This window comes from Triturus cristatus, chromosome 2_1 (assembly GCF_964204655.1).
Source record: "Triturus cristatus chromosome 2_1, aTriCri1.1, whole genome shotgun sequence".
NCBI lineage: Eukaryota > Metazoa > Chordata > Amphibia > Caudata > Salamandridae > Triturus > Triturus cristatus.
The window spans coordinates 604,157,488-604,180,577 of NC_140581.1; the positions used below are offsets into that span (position 1 = coordinate 604,157,488).

The following is a 23,090-nucleotide window of genomic DNA, read 5'->3' on the forward strand; positions in this document are numbered from 1 at the left end:
ATCAAAGGGTACGGAATGGGCTAGACCACTCAGTGATTTGCATACGCACAGTGAAGTTCTCATACAAGGAAACTGCAGACAAGTATACTGTTGGGCATTCCAACTTTCTAGAGCTCACGCGAGACTGCAGATTTGCATTCATTTGGTTGTGTTTTGCAGTTACTGCTTTTAATGTTTTAATAAATGAAAATGCTTAAGTTACAGCAGATACGATTTTCATTGAGGATCATGATAGAAAAACGGTTGATTTAGATTAATTAAATACTAAACATACGATGTAGCTAAAAGATTCACCTCTCGATCTTTTAGTGATATTTTATTATTATTGCTCTTTACTATTTATTTATCTACCTTTGCTTCGACCTTATTTATTCTTTGTTTTATCTTGTCGTGCTTGTTAGTTCCTGTATTCCCCTCAGTGCTTAATTTGAGCCTGTTTTCCGGTGCTCGGCACCGGCACTTAATTGTCAGCGCCAGTTCTAGTGATAGCCCACCACATGGTGGCACCATCTGTCCAATTTTGAAATGAGCACAACAGTGTTCAATAAGTTAATATAGCCTTAGAGCCCGCCGTAGCGGGCTATACCGGCTGTTAAAGGCCCGCTGCAGCGTTAAAGGCCCGAGCCGAAGGCGAGGGACTTTAACAACAGCAGCGGGACTTTAAAAGCCGGTATAGCCCTGCTACGAAGGGCTATAAGGCTATTAGAACATTCTGCCACTAGAGGGCAGAATGTTCTAACAAAACGAAGCCTTCAGGGAGCGCGAGGGGATTCAAATCCCCTCCGGCTCCCTGAAGTCTTTGTTCACAGCCAGAGCTGTGAACAAAGACACATTGGAATGTTGGCGCTCCAGGCTTATACCAGCCATTATAAGCCCGGAGCACTCCATTGTTTTCAATGGAGCTGCCAACATTCCAATGTTCTAATATCCATTAAAACAGAATAATGCCTGCTGCTCATGTCATTAATATAGCTTTTGGCGGCCTGGAATAGTCTGAATTGTCACACTTGTAGTTGCGTGATGATTGATAGTTGCGTTTGTACTGTCATAGTCAGCACTGTCAGGAGCAATGGGTGGTGCGGGCTGCAGTGGCCTTCCGAGAAGGACTCCAGCACTTACTTTTTCTCAAATTAAGCACGGATTCCCCTAACTGCTCTGGTGGAGTCACAAATTGAGTTTGGATGCAGTATATGCAAGGGTGCACTAACAGTGCTCCAGGGAGCATTTTACTTATGCCCTTGGATTAGAAAATCTATGCACAGGGAATTAGAAGCCGATAGGCGTCCCCCAAGCACCCCCAGAGATAACTGTCCAGAATAGATCTTAATGCACTTATAGGTAATGCGAGTAATAAGGTCTTGAACATGCACATACACACAACAGGGACACCACCCTGGGGACCAGTGTGCAAGAAAGAGGACCTATAAAGTGGTTATGTCCCAGTCTTTCTTTTTATATTGCACCACTTTTTAACTGTTACCGTCTCCCAGCCACAGAGTCTTTGGCTCAGTCTGTCGAAGGGGGCCCCAGAGGCTTCAAGCAGTAATTGCTCACACTTTCTGTCTCAGCCTGACTTGGCAGGAGTCTTCATCTAAGTCTGTGCCTGCTCCCCCACTGAGCACAGAGTGGCACAGATAGACAGAGCATGTGGTAGGACGGCGTCTGATATGCATTCGATTAGACTAACAGTTTTGCCAGTCCCCACCTTTGTTAGAACAGATTCACAATTGCTTCATTAACCTTCCTTCTTTTCTCAGGGGGAGAACCCGCCAGACCCCCCCCCCCCCCTCCGTAGGTTGTTCAGGCTCGCTCGCTACACTTGCTCGCCACAGTGCAGTACGATAATTATTTTACACACACACCACCAATTTCAAATGTCACCAGCCGCCACTGTTCTTTGTGCTTCTCAGGCATGTTCACTGAAGGGGAAAAAGAAACGGTGACAACAGGGCATTGTGGCCCATAAGTCCAAAAGAAGCCTGCCTATTTCAACCTCTGTACCCCTCATTAAGAGCACCATAAAAGAGCCTAAAAATACTTTGGTGTCCCTTGTGGCACAAGTATAATTGGGCAATACCCCATAGTCGACACCATGGATATCACTTTGAAATGAGATTTTTTCTTTTTTTTACTTCCAGATGAACTATTTTACTCTTTGTTAACACTTTCCTGGTGATACATTTGAGAATCTGGCTTTCACATTTGGGGACGAGGAGGTCCTAAATAGAGTCCCAATTCTCTTTCCCACACCTTTCATGTTCACATCGGACAGATGAACCCTCCTCTCATGATTAGATACTACCTCTATGTAAAAAATACTCACCAGAAGGCTGCAGACCATTCAGAACTTGGCAGTCAGAATTACTATTAACATCCCATGCTGTACTCTAATCACACCTGCTACTACACTCAAGAGCTTCCTCATCACTTCTTCAATTCTGCAAGAAGCAGAAGACCTGGCTTTTCAAGTAGTCCCACTCGGCCCTAGGTTTGGCTAGACTCAGACTCACACCTGCTCGGTGCCAGGATACACTACGGGGGGATAGTGCCTTCTACAAATCTGCAAGCAATGGAGACAGAGTCTCAGGCGGAAGATGCCCAAAGGCATAAGTTGATGTCCGTATCAGCGTGTATGCCATCAACAGAAACTAGCAAGCGGGGCTGAAAGACTGAGTTCGATTGAAGTGTTGTCACTAATCAGATTCTGTCTGAGGAAGCTCACTGCCCAAAGACACCTGTGGTCCATGGGCAAACTCCTTAAAGCCAAAGTGGAATTCAGTGAGCCATCCTCAAAGGACAAGAGGGGACAGACCATTAATAAGGAGCTGCTACATTAAAAATAATACTTGATGTGAACTTCAAGAAGAAGAGAATACACACTTAGCCAAAACAAACTGTGTGGACCCCGTAAAGAAAAAAAAGATTAGGTCTCAGGTTCAAGGAAGGCCCCAACCAATAGTGAAAAAATGGTAAAAATGCACCAACAACCGTAGAAGAGAGTTTTACAGCCCGAAGAAATAACCATTTCTAAAAACACAAGATATCAAAAAACTAAGAGCCCTGAATCGGAAGAACTCTTGATCTTTTGAGAAACAAAGGATGTTCAAAGGAGTCTAAGATTTTACCAGTTTATAATTTCTCTTGGCCCTTTTGCACCTATGAGTTGCGGCACCGCCCCTTACAAGCAAAAGGTTCCATTAGCACAATTAACACAGATGCGGTGAACACTATTTGAGCACAATTGTTAAAAAACTGTGAAGTGTGATAAGAGAATAAAAATATCTTTGAGAAGAATTCTGTCTTTATAGTATCCGAGTCTGTAAACAACGAAGTAAGTAAACATAAACTTGTGTAATAGGGTCAGATAGGTGGCATCATTCCATTCCAGCATATTGACAGGCGAGCAGAAGCCTATTTGAATTGTATGTGCTCACCAACAATGGGTTCCGAGGTGCCTAAACACATACATTTTGTAATAGCCCGGTATTTGCCACTGAAAAAGCCCCCCCGTTTTGGAGGAGCCCGTGAACCCTGCACAGTCGCTCATCTTCCTGCCTTGTTCTGGGAAGCTCCTTCTGGACCTGTGTGATGGCTGCTGTGCTGGCACGTGCCTGTGCGACTTGTGGCCCACAGAAGCCGCTGCACTGCACCGGCAAAAACCGGAGCAGGTACTGAACTGCGTGGGTCTGAACTCTAACCCGACGGTGTGCGTGGCAGTCACAGAAGACGGACCTTTGTAACTGGATCGCCGCGTGCGCGGTGTGTCTGGGAGCACAGAATGTTTTTGGAGTAAGAAGATATCCATTCAAAACAATGACGGGTCCATAAAACTTGGAGCCACTGAACAGCTTATCTTAAGAATAACAAAAGCCGTATCTTTCTAAAAGAATAACAATCCTTGGACATTATATTTATTGTGTGTGATATATATATATATACTGCCTTGAGTCACAGCGACCCTGAAAACATTAGAAAGCAAACTGCTCATTCGTCATTTTGATATTTCATCAAACTTTAATCAATCAGAGAGGACTAGAACAACTCTGACTTCCATCAGGAGCAAAGAGATCTAACTGTAATCCTTATGTGCACGCATTCATGTTGTCGTGATTGACTAAGGAAACGCCATGATCACCGGGCTTTTCTAGTCTATTCTCGGTCCCCTGAAGGCAAGCCCCACGCTGCTGGCAGGCTGGTGCTCGTCAAGAAGTAATGACCTTACAGAACCCTTGGTCTGCAGCGTATTCATCACCTCTTCGGAAATTTTGATAAAATTTGCATGAATAATGTGCATGGGTAATCAGCTTTCTGACTGAGAAACTGAAATCTCCAACAGCACTCACGGACTGACAGGTTAGAGATCTGTACACTCAAAAATCCCAAACTGGCAACTTGAATGAATCATTTGCATGGGTGGAATTTCCATCTGGGGGCTCTCCTTTAGAATTGTGAACTGTAGGATCACATACGTCTTTGCATTCAGAAAAAGCATTTGCAATGCAATCGGTCTCACATTTATGAGAGTCTGAGCTATTGGTATTGTAAATGACAATGTCTTTTATTTATGTGTTGTTTTTAAAACAGATAGATAAAAGGCATTGTCCTTTACAATGCCAATAGCTTAAACTCTCGCAAACGTGAGGCCCATTGCATTGCAAATGCGTGCTATCATTTTTTTTAAAAAGCATTGGGAGAGAGCATGACAAAGCTATTTAAGAGAATAATGCTCAGAGGCTGTAATTAAAGGCTGCGGAGCAACAACATACGTTAAAGGGGGTGCCGCCGGTCGAGGTTACAAAATAAGACAATGCGTTACTAAGGAGGGAGTACTAAGCCTTTTGACCAATGAACTGCCACAGTTTACAGTGGACAATGACACAAGCCAATGAAAAATGTGGGCGGAGATTGGGCGGAGCTTCAAGTCCCTACCTCAATACAGCATGCCTCGCAGAGAAGCGCATACGCTGCCCAGGCTCATAAATGGTTGAAAGCATGACTGTAGCCTTTCTATTAGTAATCTGTGTTGCCTTCTCCAGCAGACAATTGTAGCACATAGGTCTAGTTGGGAATAGTTTTATTCTATGGGTTAATTTGGTTATTTGATATCTGTTCCCTTTATCGTAGTATAGTGCTCTGGCACACATTATTGAATAGTTTGCGCTTAAGAAAATAGCAAGCAGCACATAACCTATTTGGGCCGGTGGTTTCTGGTGCTCAGCACTGGCACCTATTTTAAAGAGCCCGTACTATAACGTTCCTTCGTGTGGGCAGTGGTAGTGCGGAAAATCTTGAAAATCCTAAAGGCAAGCAGCTGGGCAGCTGTATTTTTCCCCAAGTCCTCTTTGAGCTGCCCTCTCTTTCAGCCATTCGTCACTACGCCTGTGCCTTGCCCGAGCCTTCCATGGGTAATTAAAGCCATGTGCTGGCTCATGGCTGAGGTGGAGCAAGGCAGGCCTCGAACTGCAGAGCTAGGACACTTGACAGTGAAGAAAAGTGCCAATTTAACTAAAGTGCATCTACCTGTACCGTTAAAAGTCTACTCCGTGTTGTCAGTACCCAGCACCTTTCATGCTGCATGTACTGGTAACAGAATATTACACTGAGGCCTAATACTCTGTATCCCCAGCTAAGCTGAATTAAGGCCAAGCCCACAGAACCCATCTCCCATCAGAAGCTGAAATCACCACCTGCTGCCCGGAAGCAAGTAGTTGGGGTGGGAAAGCAAGGATGCAAAGGAGTGTCAGTGGGCCTTCTTTTTTCAATTAGTAACAATGTCTGAACCGTGGACCTTTTGATGCTGCCGCCTGTAGGGTGCAGAGGTGCCGGTGTGCACATCCTGATGTCTGAGACACCCACTTGGCACTCTGTTACCGGTGCTGGGCTGGACGGGATGGTTGAGATGGACTTCAGTGTGAATATGCCGGTGAGTGCCTCTCTTTCTGCCTCGCCCAGGCTGGACTTGTTCAACAGGCTGGCCGGTGGGGATGCTCCAGCCGCACGTGCGCCCCACTCAGCCCATGCTACCCAGCCTCCTGTATCAGTGCCGTGATCGGCTACAGTCTCAATTCTGTACAAGTGATGCAAAATACGTAGCAACACGCCCTCCATTTCTGTGCAGCCAACAAGTGCGACATAACTGCGTGAATACAGACGCCTGATTAGGCCCATGCATGGGGGGGGGTCATGTGGGTTCTGCAGGGCCGAGGCCTACAACGAAATTCAGCGTTGCGTAAAAACACCCAATCAGGCAGCATTACTGTTAATGTCCTATACCCTAATTCACTGTCCCCAAATTCCTGCAGCGCTTACTCTGTTCCTGACCCTGCAGGCTCCATCTCTCCAGACTTCAGTATCAGAACTTAAAGTTCCTAAAGGTTGCTGCAGCTGTACAAACTTCTAGTACAGACCTGGTAAGCTCCTCCCGCTCTCCTGAAACCTGTGTAGGATGACCAGATGTCTCCATATTACCCAGTACCCAATCTGAAAATAATACGTGCCGGGACTAAACGTTGTATCTTGTTACCAGCTGGCACTGATGAATGCGGGATTGACATTTGATTCAGCTACCACAACACAATCCCTTCCCCTTTATCTCACAATTCCAGGTTCCTTTCACCCCTGCTTTCTTCCTTTGTCCCTCTTTTCCAGTCTTACTCTTCCTCCTTCCGTATCCCTTTGCTGACTTTCTCTCTTGTCAACTTCTGTCCCAGTCCATAAAAATGAGAGACGGTGACCACCATCTGCAACCAGCAGCTCAAATTAAGCATTGGAAATGGGAGTCCTGATGACAGTGTGGGCCTCGACTTTGGCTCTCCATGCCTTGCTTCATTTTTACAAGTAAGCACCCCTCAAACCTACTCGAGCAGCCCACCTCAAGCACTAGTAGAGATATATCTGGAGTTCACATACTTAGCGGTAGAGTACCATGCCCTGAAGGGAGGAGGTCCAGACATTCAGTAACTAATAAGGAGGACGGGACTGAAGCAATTTGAGCTGGTTATTGCAGGTGGTGGTCACCAGCACTTATTTTTACGTTTTACTTGCACAGTGTTAGACCTGTCTGCTTCTGAGAGTCCCCTCACACCATGATTTATTTTGTTCCCCCGTGCCTCCTAAAATTTGTCGCTTTTTATTTGTCTACCAGGACCTTTTTGTGTGTTGTCCCATGGGGCTAGATGCTCCTTGACGCTCAGTTGCTCACCAAGTTCCTGGCACCTATGTACAAGGCGCCTGACGGAACCGGTGGCATTATACACTGAGGTTGTCAACCCTAAAATGGTGGACAACATTGTCCCCTATGAGAGTGACTCCCATTGGAGTCCTTCTGATCTCTGACCCTTTGGAGGTTTTGGCGCACTCTGTGTAACCCGCAAACCTGACAGGAATCCCCTCAGAAGTTCCAAGTACACAAAATGGCTGCCTTAGGAAGCCCAGTATGGTGGCTCCTAATGACCAAAAAGACACCTTGGAAGGGCCATGTCATTGACACAGCCAGGGAAGGTTCTAGAACCTTCTGGCTCGTGCTGGCACCCCAGGGCACTGGCTATAAAAGGCCCAGTCCCTGGCGGCCATGATGAGAAAAAGTGGAGAAGAGAAGAAACATAGAAGAGGACTTGACACCAGATTGACACCTGCCCTGTTCTCCCCCCCCCGAGGCAGCTGATAGCGCAGGCAGAAGTACAGCCAAGGTTGTTGGCGTGGACCCTGACTGGCGTTCCAGTCAGAAGCGCGAGCAGTGACCTCTCGCCTTCAGCGCCTGGCCAGCGAGTGCCCAATTGCCCATCGGAGACTTTGGCCATAGTTAGAGCCTCCCCGCCTCCCCCAGTGGTGAGATCGCGATTGCGACCCTTGACAGGGCCCCTTCAACTTAAGTGCCTCCTGGCGGGCGTTCGGACGTCTCCGAACCCACCGCCGTCGAAGCGCTGATCGTGGATAGAAGGTGAGGTGCTGCGCTGGGGCGGGGAAAGGCTGGCCTTCATTTGGGCGAGAGTACCGTCTCTGCCCTGCCCGAGTGACTTGGGGACTGTTGTGGGCGGGAGCCCCCCCGTGAGTGAGATGGGAGGGAGGATGGCGGAGCCCCTGGAACCCCCCTTTGCCCTTGGGAGAAGGGCCATACTGACTGGAGCGCTTACTGGCGCAGCTAAAGTGAGGTGGGACCGTCTCTTCCCCTGAAGTTGCCGCATTGTTCCGGGACTGAGGTGCGGCTCCAATTTTGAACTGTGCGCGCAGGTAGTTTGACCCCTCCGGCAGCCCGTTCGACGGTCTGAGGACTCGTGAACTGAAGCCGCCTTCGGAGACCCCGCCTGCATTGACAGAAGCGCACAGACTCCTCCGGCCGCAGTAGTATTAAACCGGCTGGCCGCGGAGTGTAATTGCCGTAGTCATTGTATGTCTTTATCTTCCAGATACACGCGCAATATGCTTTAAGTGCAACTAAAGGATTATCACGAGTATCTTGTGCCCAGAGAGCCCGAACCCATGATCACTTCAAAAACTGTAAGAGCGCGCATTCCGCATTAAATGGCAATCTAAATGTGTTTACCCGGAAAGTGATTAATTGGTGGCAGCGATACCAGTATGACCCTGAGATATTTATGTGAAACGATCGGTATCTAACTTGCTATGCAACTGTGATGTTTTGCTGATATTTATTCCAGTCATTGCTGATATTTATTCCAAATGTATTGAATCCTGATATTTATCCAGTATATTTATTTATTAGAGTCCAACCATTTATTCCTACGCAACCAGTACACAGCTAATCAAACCCATGTAAGAAAGGTGAATGTGATTAACTAATTGAACTTCTTCCAACCCAGAGAACTTTTACATAAACGAAACGTATTTTTCTATAACAGTGGTGTGGTGTCCTTCTTTTTATGTGGTGTGCAGGGAGTTATTATTTGGTCATAGCTGGCTTAACACAACAGCCTTCTACCGCCTTGTCACTCGAGCCAAGCTACCCCCCTTTGTGCTGGGCTTGCCCATCGCAGGTCCAACACACAGTCTTTTGTATTTAAAAAAAAATCTTAAAAGGGACTTAGAACTCAACCCTTACTAACCTCTACTTACCATTGATGGATTCTAATGTCGCTCGACTTTACTTGCTTCTCATTGGTGAGCACATTCTCTGCTTTCACTTCCCGTTCTTCCGACTCTGCTTCTGCTGTCCATGCCTTCGCGTGGAGCTTGGACCAAATACAGATTCCGGACACAGGCCACTGACTACTTGTCGATGTCCTTCCACCCGCTACTTCACTGGGATGATCCTCTCTGTGAACTCCCCAACAATCACTCCTTAGGAGTGCATCTGCAGGCCGTCTCTCTTCCATGCCAAGCTTGTTTAATAAATATTTGTTTAAAGTATTTCTCTTTTTCGAACTCTCCAATGCTTTGCATCTCACTGTGAGTTAGTAGATTACGCGGAAAAGAAGCCAATCTTGGCATGTTTTGACAGCTTTTTCCCTACCTCACGTGCGTGCCATTTTAGAAGAGCTGGGGATGTGGTTAGCGACACGCCGGACATCTTTACTTCAGAGAATGTGCTGATACCACCTTCCCCGAAAAGTATTCTGTGCTTCGTCACTGGATGTAACATATCTCGGGTAGATGGTGAGAAAGTAGAGGAAGCAGTGGGGGGAGTGAAGGGGTCGGCTATATCTGCTTAACCATATCTGCTTAAGCAGCATGTTTCATGAAAGTGTATTTTGACATTTTAAAACAATGACAAGGGTATCAATGTCGAAGGAAATTGCAGCATAATTTAAATCTGAGGAGCAAGGTAAGGGGCCTCAAAAGTTAACACAGGGCTTTGCATTGTCACCTCTAAACTACACACACAGGGCTTTAAGTGGGATGAAAAAACTGGGGGGGGGTCTCTCAAATGGGCGTGGCAATGTAAATAAGAGTGTGGCTTAAAAACACATATGCTAAAAATCTGTGTTTAGCACAGTGCGCCGCCCGACTTGTGTTTTGCTGTTCTTGTCATTACATCCAGATATATGATTCAACAAATAAAATCATACCTACAAGTCAGGACTATTTGCTTTGTCAAAGGTTGCTAGTTGCATAAGATGAATAAGCAGCAACTACGGCTTGTATATAATATTGAAAAAACACCCACTAAAGCCCTGGTGACACCACAACAATGTTGCTACTCCTGAGTTTCAAAAAGAGAAGGGAAATCCAGAGAGAAAATTACTCTTTAAAGGATTTCCCTTCCTCTACAATGCTCACCACGCGCACATTGATGTGCTTGCTCACCACGCGCACATCGATGTGCCTGCTGTCAGAAAAACAAGGAAAAAAGCGATTGAAGACAGAATCTCCACTCATGTACACAACAGCAAAGAACTCTTCATCAAGGAGTTCGCCCAACCCACCAGCGAATCCACCGACATCCCTCCCTCACAAGACCTCTGCGACAAACTCAGCACCTTTTTCCACCACAAAATCAAGAGCATCTACGACAACTTCGACGAAGACAACCAACACACTGAACCCTAAACAACCACCCCCGACACCCTGAAGCCAGCGATCGACAACTGGACAGCCCTCACCACCGAAGACACACTGAAGACGATGAAGTCAATCCACTCCGGGGCTGCCACGGACCCCCGCCACAACCACATTTTCAACAGAGCCGCCAACACCATTGCACCCATGCTCTGCCACACCATCAACCGCTCCCTGGCAACCGCCTCGTTCCCCGATGACTGGAAACACGCTGAGATCAACTCCCTCCTGAAGAAACCCTCGGCGGACCCCACCGACCTCAAAAACTACAGACCCATCTCCCTGCTCCCGTTCCCAGCTAAAGTCATCGAGAAAGCCATCAACAGCCAATTCGCCACATTCATCGAAGAGCACAACATCCTCGACTCCTCCCAATCCGGATTCAGAAAAAAACAGTACGGAAACCGCCCTGCTCGCCGCAACAGACTTCATCCGCACCTTACTGGACAAAGGAGAAACAGGAGTCCTCATCCTCCTCGACCTATCAGCGGCGTTCAACAGTCTCTCATCGCACCCGAAAACGCAGACTCCACGACACAGGGATCCAAGACAAGGCCCTCAACTGGATCCGCTCCTTCCTCTCTGGCAGAACGCAGCAGGTCAGACTCCCCCCTTTCCTCTCAGACCCTACATTTACCACCTACGGAGTCCCCCAAGGGTCCTCCCTCAGTCCTACGCTCTTCAACGTCTACATGGCTCCGCTCGCCCCCATCGTCAGAACCTACAGACTCAACATTGTGTCATACGTAGACGACACCCAACTCATCCTCTCCCTATCCAACGAACCCAACACCGCCAGACACAACTTTCGAGAAGGCATGGAAGCCGTCCTCAAATGGATGAAAAACAGCTGCCTACAACTAAACACCAACAAAATGGAAGTACTCATCATGAGCCCAAACCCTGATGCCTGGAACGACACCTGGTGGCCCCCCACCCTCGGAAGCCTGCCCACCCCCACGGACCACGCACGCAACCTGGGAATCATCCTGGATTCAGAGCTCAAAATGGACCACCAGATCAACTCCGTCTCGTCCTCCTGCTTCCACACCCTCCGTCTCCTACGGAAGACCTCCAAATGGATCCCCTTTGAACACAGAAAGACCGTCACTCACACCCTGGTCACCAGCAGGCTCGACTACGGTAACGCACTCTATGCCGGAATAAACAAAAACCTCACCCGTAAGCTACAGAACATCCAAAACGCCGTCGCAAGACTGGTCCTCAACCTGCCAAGACACTGCCACATCTCCCAGCACCTGCGTACACTCCACTGGCTCCCCATCGAAGCTAGAGTCACCTTAAAGATGCTAACCCACGCTCACAAGGCCCTCCATGACACCGGACCAGCATACCTGAACAGCTGACTCAAATTCCACGCACCCCAAAGGACTCTACGATCAGCCCAGCTCTCCTATGCCATGGTCCCCCGCACCAGAAAGACCAGATCGGGATGCCGCTCCGTCTCCTTCCACGCAGCCAGAGCCTGGAACAACCTTCCGCTCCACCTCAGACAGACAACATCGCTCCCCATCTTCTCAAGAAACCTCAAAACCTGGCTCTTCGACAGACCCCCTCCTTGATGGACTGCAACCTGCGACCCCCCAGCGCCTTGAGAACCTTACGGGTGAGTAGTCATTCTTAACAAACAAACACCTGAAACTGCAGTCCTGGAAAACAAAACTGACCACCTGTGCCAGGGCACAAAACAGAGCCCGATAGAGACACGTTTCGAGACCCCTTAAAAAACTGCCGGTGCTCAGACCCGGTGAGACCCGGCCCACTTAAAGCCCTGTACACAACCCATGATTCACCTGGCGTGCATGAGCATCTCTAAAAAGAGGATGATGGTAGAAGTTAGAGTAAGCAGGAGCTGAGAAACAGCGAGAAGTTCAGCTGTAGGACAAGGACGAACAAAGTGACACTCTCCTATTCCCCACACGGACCCCGCTGCCAGTGCATTTAATTGCACCCTTAAAGGTTTTTATTGTGCACATGACATGGGATTGTTGCATAGTGTTTGGGTGACAGTGGCATCACTGTAAAGTGTAGGGCTAAAGTGAAGATATTGTAAAGTTTATAAAGAGCAATCATGTGGTGACTGTTGTGGGCAGCAGTAGTGTAATTGTAAGGCCAGTCGATACCCTTGACGTCACTTGGCAATTTTTGGAGTGCAGGTATGACCTCAATATAGGGACTTCAGTCAGCACTGATGCCCTGCCATGGTAGGTCTGTAAAACAAGGATTTTGATAACGATCGCTGTCAGCATTCTGTTCAAGCTGTAATGCCTTTATGGGGCCTGAAGAATTCTAAACAGTTGCCACAGAATGACAACTTGTAGATAATCACAGCCCTTCTGCAGAAAGGGCACATAATACACCAGAGGTTCATTGCTAAGAGTGGAAGAGGCTCTCTTTGGCTTGTCATCCACTAAAGCAGGTCCACCACATCACCTAACATTGCATTATGTAATCACAGTCAAGGGCGGTGCAGTGGAAATCAGTGATGACTCATCTAAACGTCAGTATGTGGACCCAGTGCTTTCATCCCAGTCACTTTTCTTAATTATGGGTTCAACACTGACAACTGGAGGGAAGAAAAATGCAGAAAAAACTGCTAGGCGGAGCAGCTGTTTAATTTCAGATGAATGGATGAACAGGCAAGCAGAGTCTTTCGGAAACAAGCATTGCCTCAGCCAATAGGTTTCAACACTGCGAAACCTATTGACTTTGTCAATATTTTTTTACATGTAAAACAGCAGTTAAGGTGCTTAAAACATAGCTTAAAGTAAAAATAAAAAAGTGCTAGCTACGTCAGTGCTTTTTTTAAATGACATACTTTAAGCCATGTTGATAAGCAGCTCGACTGCTGTGCAACATGTAAACAAGCATTGGCAAAGCCAATAGGTCTCGCCTTTGGGACCTTATGTGTTTAGCGAGAACTTTTGGCTATGTTGTAGAGCATTGTGGCTGCTGTGCATTATGTTGAAAAGTTATAATAAAAAGTGTAAACCAAGCAAACTAGAGTTGTTGTTTTTAAAACCAGATTAAATTTGGAATACAAATGGTTATGTATAACATTCGTGCTGCACGTGTAACTAGCATGTGAAAGGCGTGCATTTTGTTAGATTTCAGTATCCACCCAACTATTGCAGTACATTAATTTTGCATCTGCGGGAAAAACCAGGAAGGTCAATTGGGGTGACAGATGCTTTACGGTCTCCACAGCAAAAATTTGGAACACACTGCCTAGCCATGTCAAAACTGCTCCCACCCTCTTGAGTTTTAGGAAGAAACTGAAAACCTGGCTTTTTTCACCTTGATTAACTTGCTGTTAGCACCATTTCCGTCCCTTGAGCGCCGAGACACCTCTGGGTAGTTGCGCGCTTTAAAAATTGCATAAACATAAACATTCACTTCAAGCATTCAATTGAGTCAAAATGTGCAAATCCCTAAGCTGCTGGGAGCATTTCTCGTATAAATAACCGCTGGTCAGCAGCGTCTCGGTTCACAGAGACACACGCACACAGTAGCTCCGACCTCCAGCGATATCTGTGTTTTGTTATTTTATAGTTTGACAAGATCACAATCAAGGCGGTTCGCAAACCGAGAGAACTGTCCGGCCCAAACCCCAGAACAGCTAAATCAAAGACTGCCAGAACCGGGCACGGAACCGCAAGCGTGCCCCAGAACCTCAGGAGCGCTCCCTGCTTCTATGAGACACCGACTCACCTAGGAGGAGCCGCCATGCTGCTCCCGCTTCCCACAATGCATTGCTAATTATTATCCCATGAAAGGTTAAGATCGTGTAGTGGGAGACACTCCCGGCGCTTGGCACCGTGTCACGCCGATGCCACTGAGCACTTTTATGGAGCACTACTTATGTCACCCTGATTGCACAAAGGCTGCTCCACCAGGTCCCCTCCCTCCCTCGCAGGATAATTCTAGGAGAAACTAATTAAATGCAACCCGCAAAACTTTGAGTCCGATGTTACTAGCACTAAACGATTTGTGAGCACCTCAGGCGCGCGCTTCTGCGCACCCCGAATCCCGCACACATGACTGGTGTAAACACACCGGGCTCGGCTGTCACAAGCGCAGACTCCCAAAAACAGAAAAAAAGAGAAAGCGAACGGGCAGCGCGGGGGAAAGCGGCATGCAGATGAAACTGTCAGTGGCTGCGATTTACGGCAGTAGACAAGGGGCTGTAAACAGGCCCTAAATCCATCACTTACATGGCCGGCCAGGTTCGTGGAGGACCCCAAGAGCTCCTCGTGGTTGGACTTGGAGCTGCCTTCTCGCACAAAATATGCTTTTAAGGCCAACATATAACTGCTTTGGGGGGAAATTGAGAGAAAAAAAAAACAAGAACGGGAGACCAAAAGAAAGTGAGAAAGGGGAAAAAAGGCAAAGAAACAAAGAAATCGGAGAGTGAAATGCGAGGAAGCATTCGATTTTCTTTAAATGAAGTAAGTATTTAAGGTGCATAAAAGCCAAGAGCGGGGAAACAGGTCATGCGGCCAAAGGGAATGTTACTCTCCAGGGAAGAGCGGCACCAATGTGAGAACAAGCCCGGAAGTGGTGCGAGCGCGTTTGTGCCTGCCGCTGCAGTGGTGTGCGCGCGCCCTACAAGGGAAAACCAGCGCGACCAGCGCTGACCGCCATCTGTTTCCAATTACGATAATTGGAAACAGATGGCACTGCTGCTCGCTCCCGAGCAACCTAGGCCACAGTAGACAGAAGGCGGGACATGCACCCGCCTTGGGCCAATTGCGTGATGTCTTTCTAAGAAAGACGCACGCAAAGGCCAATAGCGGGTGAAAAAAAAAAAGCACACGCACGAGCGTGTGTTTAGAGTTAAAAAGCCCTTACTTAAAGTCTCGCAAAACAGCGCATGCGCGCTGGCTCAGGTGAGACCTAAGAACACATCAACAAAGCCAATTGATTTTGCTTAGGCGAAACCAATAGACTTTGTCAATGCTTATTAGGGACTGGGACAGACGTGAACAAGAGAGAAAGGCAGAAAAGGGATAAAGGAGGAGAAAGATAAAGACTGAAAAAGAGGGACAAAGGATGAAAGCAGGAGTGAAAAGAACCTGCAAAACTGAGATAGAGGGGAAGCGATTGTCTGGTGGTAGCTGAATCAAATGTCAACCCTGCTTTCGCAGTGCTGTTAAAAGATAAAACTTTGAGACCCAGCACTTATTTTTGTTTTTACGAATTATGTACTGCTATAGACTATTTTCACCTCAAAGCCACATATTTTTGGCTTCTTTATACCTATGTAATGGTAAAAGTGAAAAGGGAACATGCTCCATGTTACGGAAAATGTCCTGGCTAGCAAGACTATGAAAGAACCTATGAATAATCCATGTTATCATCACTTATGCCTTAATACAACCTGTCTCAATACAGTATTCAGCAGGGTTTCTGAGTTACCATTCTCAGATTGTTAAGCTTGTTCCTTATATTGTTATAAATCTGATGTGTTTTCTCTGAAGGCTTTGGTTCTTCCCATTATTCGCAGATTTATTGTAATCCATGATACATTATAATTTAGTTCACGAACCATGTTTTAAAATATTGTTAAACGCACATTTGATGCATCTCTTTTGTTTGAATTTATTATGCATTGACCTTACAATGAGATTATAGGATTTCTTCTGAACAGTTAAGATTCTCGCTTAAGAATTTGCTAAAGTGGATTTTAATTTCCCTAATAGTGCAGCAATTACTTCTAACATGTAGCTTAACATTTGTTGCTGACAGTATTCAGAAAAAAATGTCACAGTCATAAAACATACTTAAAAATTGAGTTAACATAATCAACATTCAAAGACTTAAAATGTTCCTCCAATAATCAGATTCCTCCAACCTACACCACCAGTAACTCATTAAAAATAACATATCTATGTCACCTGGAATTCCTGCTCCTCAGCACATCATCTTATTATCTCTAACCTTTCATCATGTTTCCCTATGATTAGGTGAAGGCTGATCACATCTTATTTCTTGTGACTTACCTTAATAGCATATCTTTTCAAATATAAATATTTTGTTATGTAGGTAAAATGTATTCACCACACCGATTACATTGCCATGTTTTCAAAAGCTGGACGATTAATGTAAAAGTACTTCCTCTCAAATCATGTTCATAGTCAACGCAGGTATATAGTAAGAGTGAAGTGGATCTACACTCACTGAGTTATAGTCATAGAAAGGGAGAGGGTATCATTTGATCCGTCACATTATATAATGATCACATTCCAAACAGAATGAGAAAATTATCTATATAAAATAATAAGTATTAAGTCAGATAGTTCTACAAAGAAAGAATTATTTTTTTATCTGTTTATCTGTTTACTTAAAGTTTTTTTTTTACTGTTTACAATCAATCAGAGCCTAGTGTTATTTTTGGAGATACTATTAGTTCATGACTGCACTCTACCTGTTATGTTTGTTTGTAGAGTACACTCACGCACGGGGGTATTCTGGCACTGAGCGGGAAATGTTTCTCTAACCAAGCCTTTGGCGCCTAGGTTAATATAACAGCCTTCTTCATGTGGAATTCAAGAAGAGAGGAGGAGGTCCTGATGTGAAATAGAAGGTCGTTCCTAGCTTTAGGAGTGACGTATGAGAATGCTCGCCACCGTGCTGTGGTACTGTGTTTGCGTGGAATGTTTGCGGGCCGGAGTCCTGTAGAGAGTGGGTGCCTGGGTGGTTGGTGGAACATGTGGTTGTCCAGATAGGTCGGGCCTTCGTGGTGTAGTGCCTTGAGCGTCCATGTGAGAAGTTTGAAATTGCAGTGTTCATGTTAAGTCCCTTGCCTTTAAAAATGTCTATCAGATCGGGTTGCTTTCTTAATCTGTGTTACTTTTCGACCTAAATGTAACCTTTAAATGTTAGTACATTGTTACGCCTTTTACAAATGCTCTGAGACTCATGATGAACCCCTCGCTTTCTTTTAAATTTAAAAAATGGACCAGCAGTTGTAAAATGTAAACACTAAGGTGCTTTGGCATCAATGTGTATTTATTATCCAAACTAGTGTTTAAGAAAATAATTCTTATTTTGATAGTAGTAAGACTCAAGGTGCATTAGAACAGAGACAATTCAAGATCTGAACGAAAGCACAGTAGGTGCACTAGAATGTTTCTTACCTGAAAATTACCAAAACAGCTTCCCCCAGGAAGGGTCACGTAACATACAAACGGGGGATCTGGGGATGGAACAGACTCGTAAACCACAGTGCCTTCACTTGGAAAAACAGACCGCTGCTTCTCCTTGTTCTCCCAGAATTCTTGCAGTATGGACACAACATTCACTGTCAAAGGCAAATGTAGAGAGACTCACCATTACTCATAATGTACTTGTTGGACTCTCTAGATGCAGGATAATAACGGTGCAAATGTAATCAAAATAGTATTCCATTCCCACCAGTTCACACTGGCTTCACCCACACTCTTTCAAACGGAAAGCACAGGCATTGGGGTGCTGGGCAATGGAGGTTCAGAATCCTGAACCAAGGAATGCTGTGAACCCTGATCAGGAGGACTAAATACCATGTGCTTGTGTCGACGTTTAATTCTGACCTGTTTATACAGCCACCTGATTTATGACACTGCAACAAGAGCAGCAACAAAGGAGAGCTTCCTTGCTTTCATTCATTACTTTAAACCCATGTTTTGAAACGAATGGTAAGGAATAATTGAACCTTAAGGTCCTCTATTACTTGCTGATGTCACCATACAGAGAAATACAATAAAAGATGTGATGGGTGCATTGCTTCAATTGTTCTCAGTCACTGGTAATAAAGCATGCTGCTTTCGTGTCCATCCTTTCTTTGCCCACAATGCCACTCAAGACAGCCCGATACTAATCAAATGCACATTTGTATTGGGAGAGTCCAGTCTGAACTTCCAGGCAAGATCCCAATCAGAAGAGACTGGTTGTAGCCTACTTGAGCTGCACCAGTGAGGTGTAGCGGTAGTGTCCAGTGGTAGAGTAAGTACAGGACCCCCATCCGGGTATAGACATCTTTGTTAGGCCTCACCTAGATCAAATAAAAAGGTGGCACTGGCATTACGCCTATCACTTTTTGACAAGTGTTGCCGTAGAGGACATCATATTGCAAATTATCTAATCAGTGATACTACATTACAGAATATCACATTTACTACACCAATTAGACGAGAATTTACATTAGTGATCCTGCTGAACAGGACAGCACCAGTACTATTCTACTGACTGCACAATCTAGAGAAAAAAAACATACACTCTAACATCCAGTGTGTACATGTACGAAACACACTTAAGAGGGACATCTAGCCTTTCTATTTTATGATGGGAAGAGCTTTATAGGTTTCAGTATGAAGGTCTGTAAAGAATTGAGGCCCAATGTACTAAGAGACAGGTCACAAAAAGTGGTTGCCAACTACTCACTGAACTTTTTCAACCTTTCTCTGATTGTGATGTACCGTATGCACTAGTATATTGCGTCACAAAATCTGCAATCGCAGAAGGACCTGCCTAATGAATATTAATTAGGCGCGTCACTATTTGCTATTTTTAAAAACGCCCATGTTCCTTCAAAGGACTGGTTCTGTTAAAAAATATATATATAAATTTCCCCTTTAGGAAAACTCCAAAAACAAGCAGGAAGTGGTCCCCTGGACCACTGCTTATTTCTCCCAAGGTAAACCAACAGGATTCACAAAGGAAAGATGCCCAAAGAGGAAAACCTCCCCTGTGCAATTCAGTTACCAGGTCCTTTGAGATGTCAGTACCAGTCAATGACTTGCAGCCACAACTGCAGTGACAGACCATTGACACATACGCTTTGATTGCAACTCGTAATTAGGAGATATGCCCCTTTCATGCCCCTCCTAACTGCAATTTGGAGTGGATCTCAAAACCCATTTGGTGATTCAGAAAGGTTTTTCTGACTTGAAAATGGATTTAGTACAAAGAAATTTGGACAGCATCACAGCCAAATTTGATAAGGAATACACTGACATCATGTCATCACATGTACTGGTCCTTCAACATTAAATTCAGCTCTAAGACCCGATTACTGAATATTTTGAAAGAATTGATATTAAACCTATCTTTATATCCGTACTTATGCAATTATTCCAGGACCATGTTGACAACCGCTGTGTTTTCCTATTTTACCTGACTTCACTCAAATGGAATACATCAATATAATGTAACCAAAAGAGAATATCTATATCTATCAATATCAATCTATATCCATTATATATATATATATACATACAGACATATATGTGTGTATATATATATATATATATGATCAAGACCCGAGTGGGGGTCGAAACGTGTTATGGCGGACTGGCTGGGCAACTAAATAAAGCACTTTGATTGGCACAATTTCTCTGGGTCCGCTCTTCGTCTCTGTGTCTGAGCAAGGCACTGGTAGCGGCGATTTGCCTTCATATATATATATATATATTCACTTAAAAAAACATAGGTTTCACACATGTTATAGTTAGGTGGATATTTCACTCGTAAAAAAACCAATGAAATTCCCCCGTTATAGTTAGTTCAGATAACTATAACTCGCGCGCCCGCAATCCTCTGCTCATGACGTCACATATTACATCACTCATGACATGGTCAGTGGCATCACTCTTGACATCATCCTTGTGATAGAGTGGCGGTCACGCGAGTTATAGTTATCTGAACTAACTATAACGGGGGAATTTCATTGGTTTTTTTACAGTGAAATATCCACCTAACTATAACATGTGTGAAACCTATGGTTTTTTTAAGTGAATTTGCAAGGTTTTTTAAATGCTAAGTTATGTATGTATTATTATTTTTTATATATATTTATTTTTCAATAAACTACGTATTAAAATGTTTTTTTTTTTTTATGGTTTTTCACCGTGCGCGCACGGTGCGCGCACCCCGGCGATTTAAAAAAAATAAAATTAAATGTTTTTTTCTGCCTTCGGGGTCCTTCAGGGACCCCGTGACAAAGGCTAGGGGGTCAGGAACTCTCTACCCTGCCCCCTTTTCACGTTCGCCACCTTCCTTTTCCACTCTCGCACTGAAAACAAACAAAATGGCGGCCGACACTTCCTGATTTCGACCGATTCGAACATTGACTGACATGTAACAACCAATCAGAATTACGCTCGCGCACGTTAGGGTGCGCGCACGGTGCGCGGCTATAGATATGTATATGCTTTTAACTGCAATTTTCTCAGGAACTACTGAACAGATTGACTCCATATATGCAAAAGGCACATCCCTGACCTGAGGACTACCTCTCTGCCAAATTTCAAGTAATTCTGTTCAGCCAATCGGGCTGTACCTTCGACTAAAAGTCCTATGGGAAAATGCATGGGGAAAACGCGTTTTGGGACCCCCCTTTTTTCTTGGCCCCCGCTTGACGAATCCCCCCCCGAGACATTCAGGGTAGGAGCTGAGCGGAGCGCCCCATTAGTTTTGAACATTTTGCGAAGATTCGTCAACCTGCTTGTTGTGTTTTGGTGTATATCTAATTAGCCATTTTTGAGAACTTAAGCTTTAAAATATACTAATATCTGGACAGTTGGTCCTGTGAGAGTACCATGGTGCTCCAGCTGCAGCTGTTCCGTGAATTAAAAAAAAAAAAAAAAAAAAAAAAAAAAAGAGTGATTTGATTGGTCAAAAGGGCCTTTTTTTTTTTAACACATCAGCACATTCAGTACCGCAGGACTGAGCGATCTGATTGAGTGAACACATCATCAAATGAAATGTTGCGGCATGCATTACAATTGTGCAGTGAGTGCCAGTGAGGACCTGTTGGTTGTCAGGGGTGGACTGACCTCAGTGCCCCTATGAGGTTTTGCGTGATACCACTGGACAATGCAAGAGATAAAAAGTGAGGCTTCCACAGTCCCACGGTACCTTGGTGTGCACCTTGTGTGATGGTACCATGGGAGTGCTGCAGTACCGCAAAAAAAATAATCTGGGGTGGGTGTCTCTGGGGATTGCACTGCCATGGCTTGTTGAACCCAGAGAGTGACTTTGCCTCAGGGGGTTAGCCGTAGGCCATAGCAATGATGTAATTTACCAGGTCATGCGTGATGTTATATATGAGGTCATAAGCAGGGGCGTAAGTTAGAATTAGCTCAGTAAACTGTAACTGATAAGTAAGTTAGAGTTAGCTCAGTAAATTGTAACCGATAATTATAAACAGACAGACAGATAGATAGATTTCCAACTCCAGTTCCCCGTTTGTGAAGACCAGCGCACTGTGAAAATATTATTCTCATTCAAATCAAACTTAAGGCAGAAAACAATAAGACGTCAACGAGTTTTAACTATCTTTGCCTTTATGACAACACCAACTCCATATTTAACATGCTTTATTTAGTTAAACATGGAAAAAGGACTCAAAATAGTTTGGAAGATCAAGCTCCATCTTGGAGGGTTTTGAATACCATACCTACTTCCAGAATTTTTTTGATTTGTTACAATCTCTTTAAAACAGTGGAATCATATTAAAGATTGTGTAATATGAAACCATACAAGTTATTTATCTACTGTTATTATGCCCCAGTGAGCAAACACTATTTACAAAAATGAATCAGAAAGAAGTGTTTTGAACAGAATACGTTTTCATACTTTCAAATTGAATATTGGAAAAAAAGTCCTTGTATGAATTGAATATTGCTAAACGACTAATGGCTCCTATGGGCAAACTTCCAATAACTTGTTTTGTTTTCCAGTACCTTTATAAAATGAGAACGCTTCTCATCAATGTATAGTGTGGTCTATCCTTTACTCCAACTGGATTCATGAAATTATAAAAATAGATTACATTTGCTAGAGTAATGTAAATACAGAATCTAATAACACTGCATAAGTTAGCATAATAGCATTACAAGTGGATATACATATCCTCATTGATATTAAGTCAATGAGGTTCCTGTGCGTCGATTTGCAAATTATATCTGGATTCCAACCTCCTCAGTGATTTCTCTTGGTCTCCCCCTCTCACTGTCTTGGGTAAAAAGTCTATTGCACTGTATGGGAGTTTATTGAGATCCCCAATATGGAAGTTCTTAAACATGCTGTGGGATAACTTTCAACTTGATTTTTGATGGGCCTTAGGTGTTGCAAAATACGCTTATGTACTGGCAATATAGTACTACCGATGTATGTTTTTGGACAAGGACAAAAGAGCCTACTCTGCATAATTGATCTTACAGTTTAGTGCACATTTGATCTTCACCTTCTCGTTTGAGCTTGTGAGTAATGCCCTCATCTATAGAACTCATTTAATGCGTTAGTGAATGGTGGTACGCCCTAAAATACAACACCAACATTGATATCAGTGCACTAGGACAGTGACTTCTGGTACCAAATAAACTACAACTATGATCAAACTTCAATGGATAAACAGCGTGGAAGCGAACACACACTTACAATTTGCATTTGAACGATATCATTGAAAACGCGGCCTGTACAGAATCCACACTGACACAAGTGGCACTCGTAACCTACATCCAGCCCCACAGCAGTTGACCCCACTCAAATCAGCACATTCAAACAGCATGCCA

At 44.7% G+C, this 23,090-nt stretch overlaps 1 protein-coding gene across 2 annotated transcripts in view; it reads right to left on the reverse strand.

Moving 5' to 3' along the window:
• The window catches only part of LIX1 (limb and CNS expressed 1), a 744,382-nt gene that overhangs the window by 504,631 nt on the left and 216,661 nt on the right, over positions 1-23,090 (reverse strand). For both annotated transcript variants that reach the window (XM_085632538.1, XM_085632539.1), the window contains exon 2: positions 17,676-17,839. In XM_085632538.1, the coding sequence (XP_085488664.1) occupies positions 17,676-17,839 (164 nt within the window). The remainder of the gene's footprint in view (positions 1-17,675; positions 17,840-23,090) is intronic.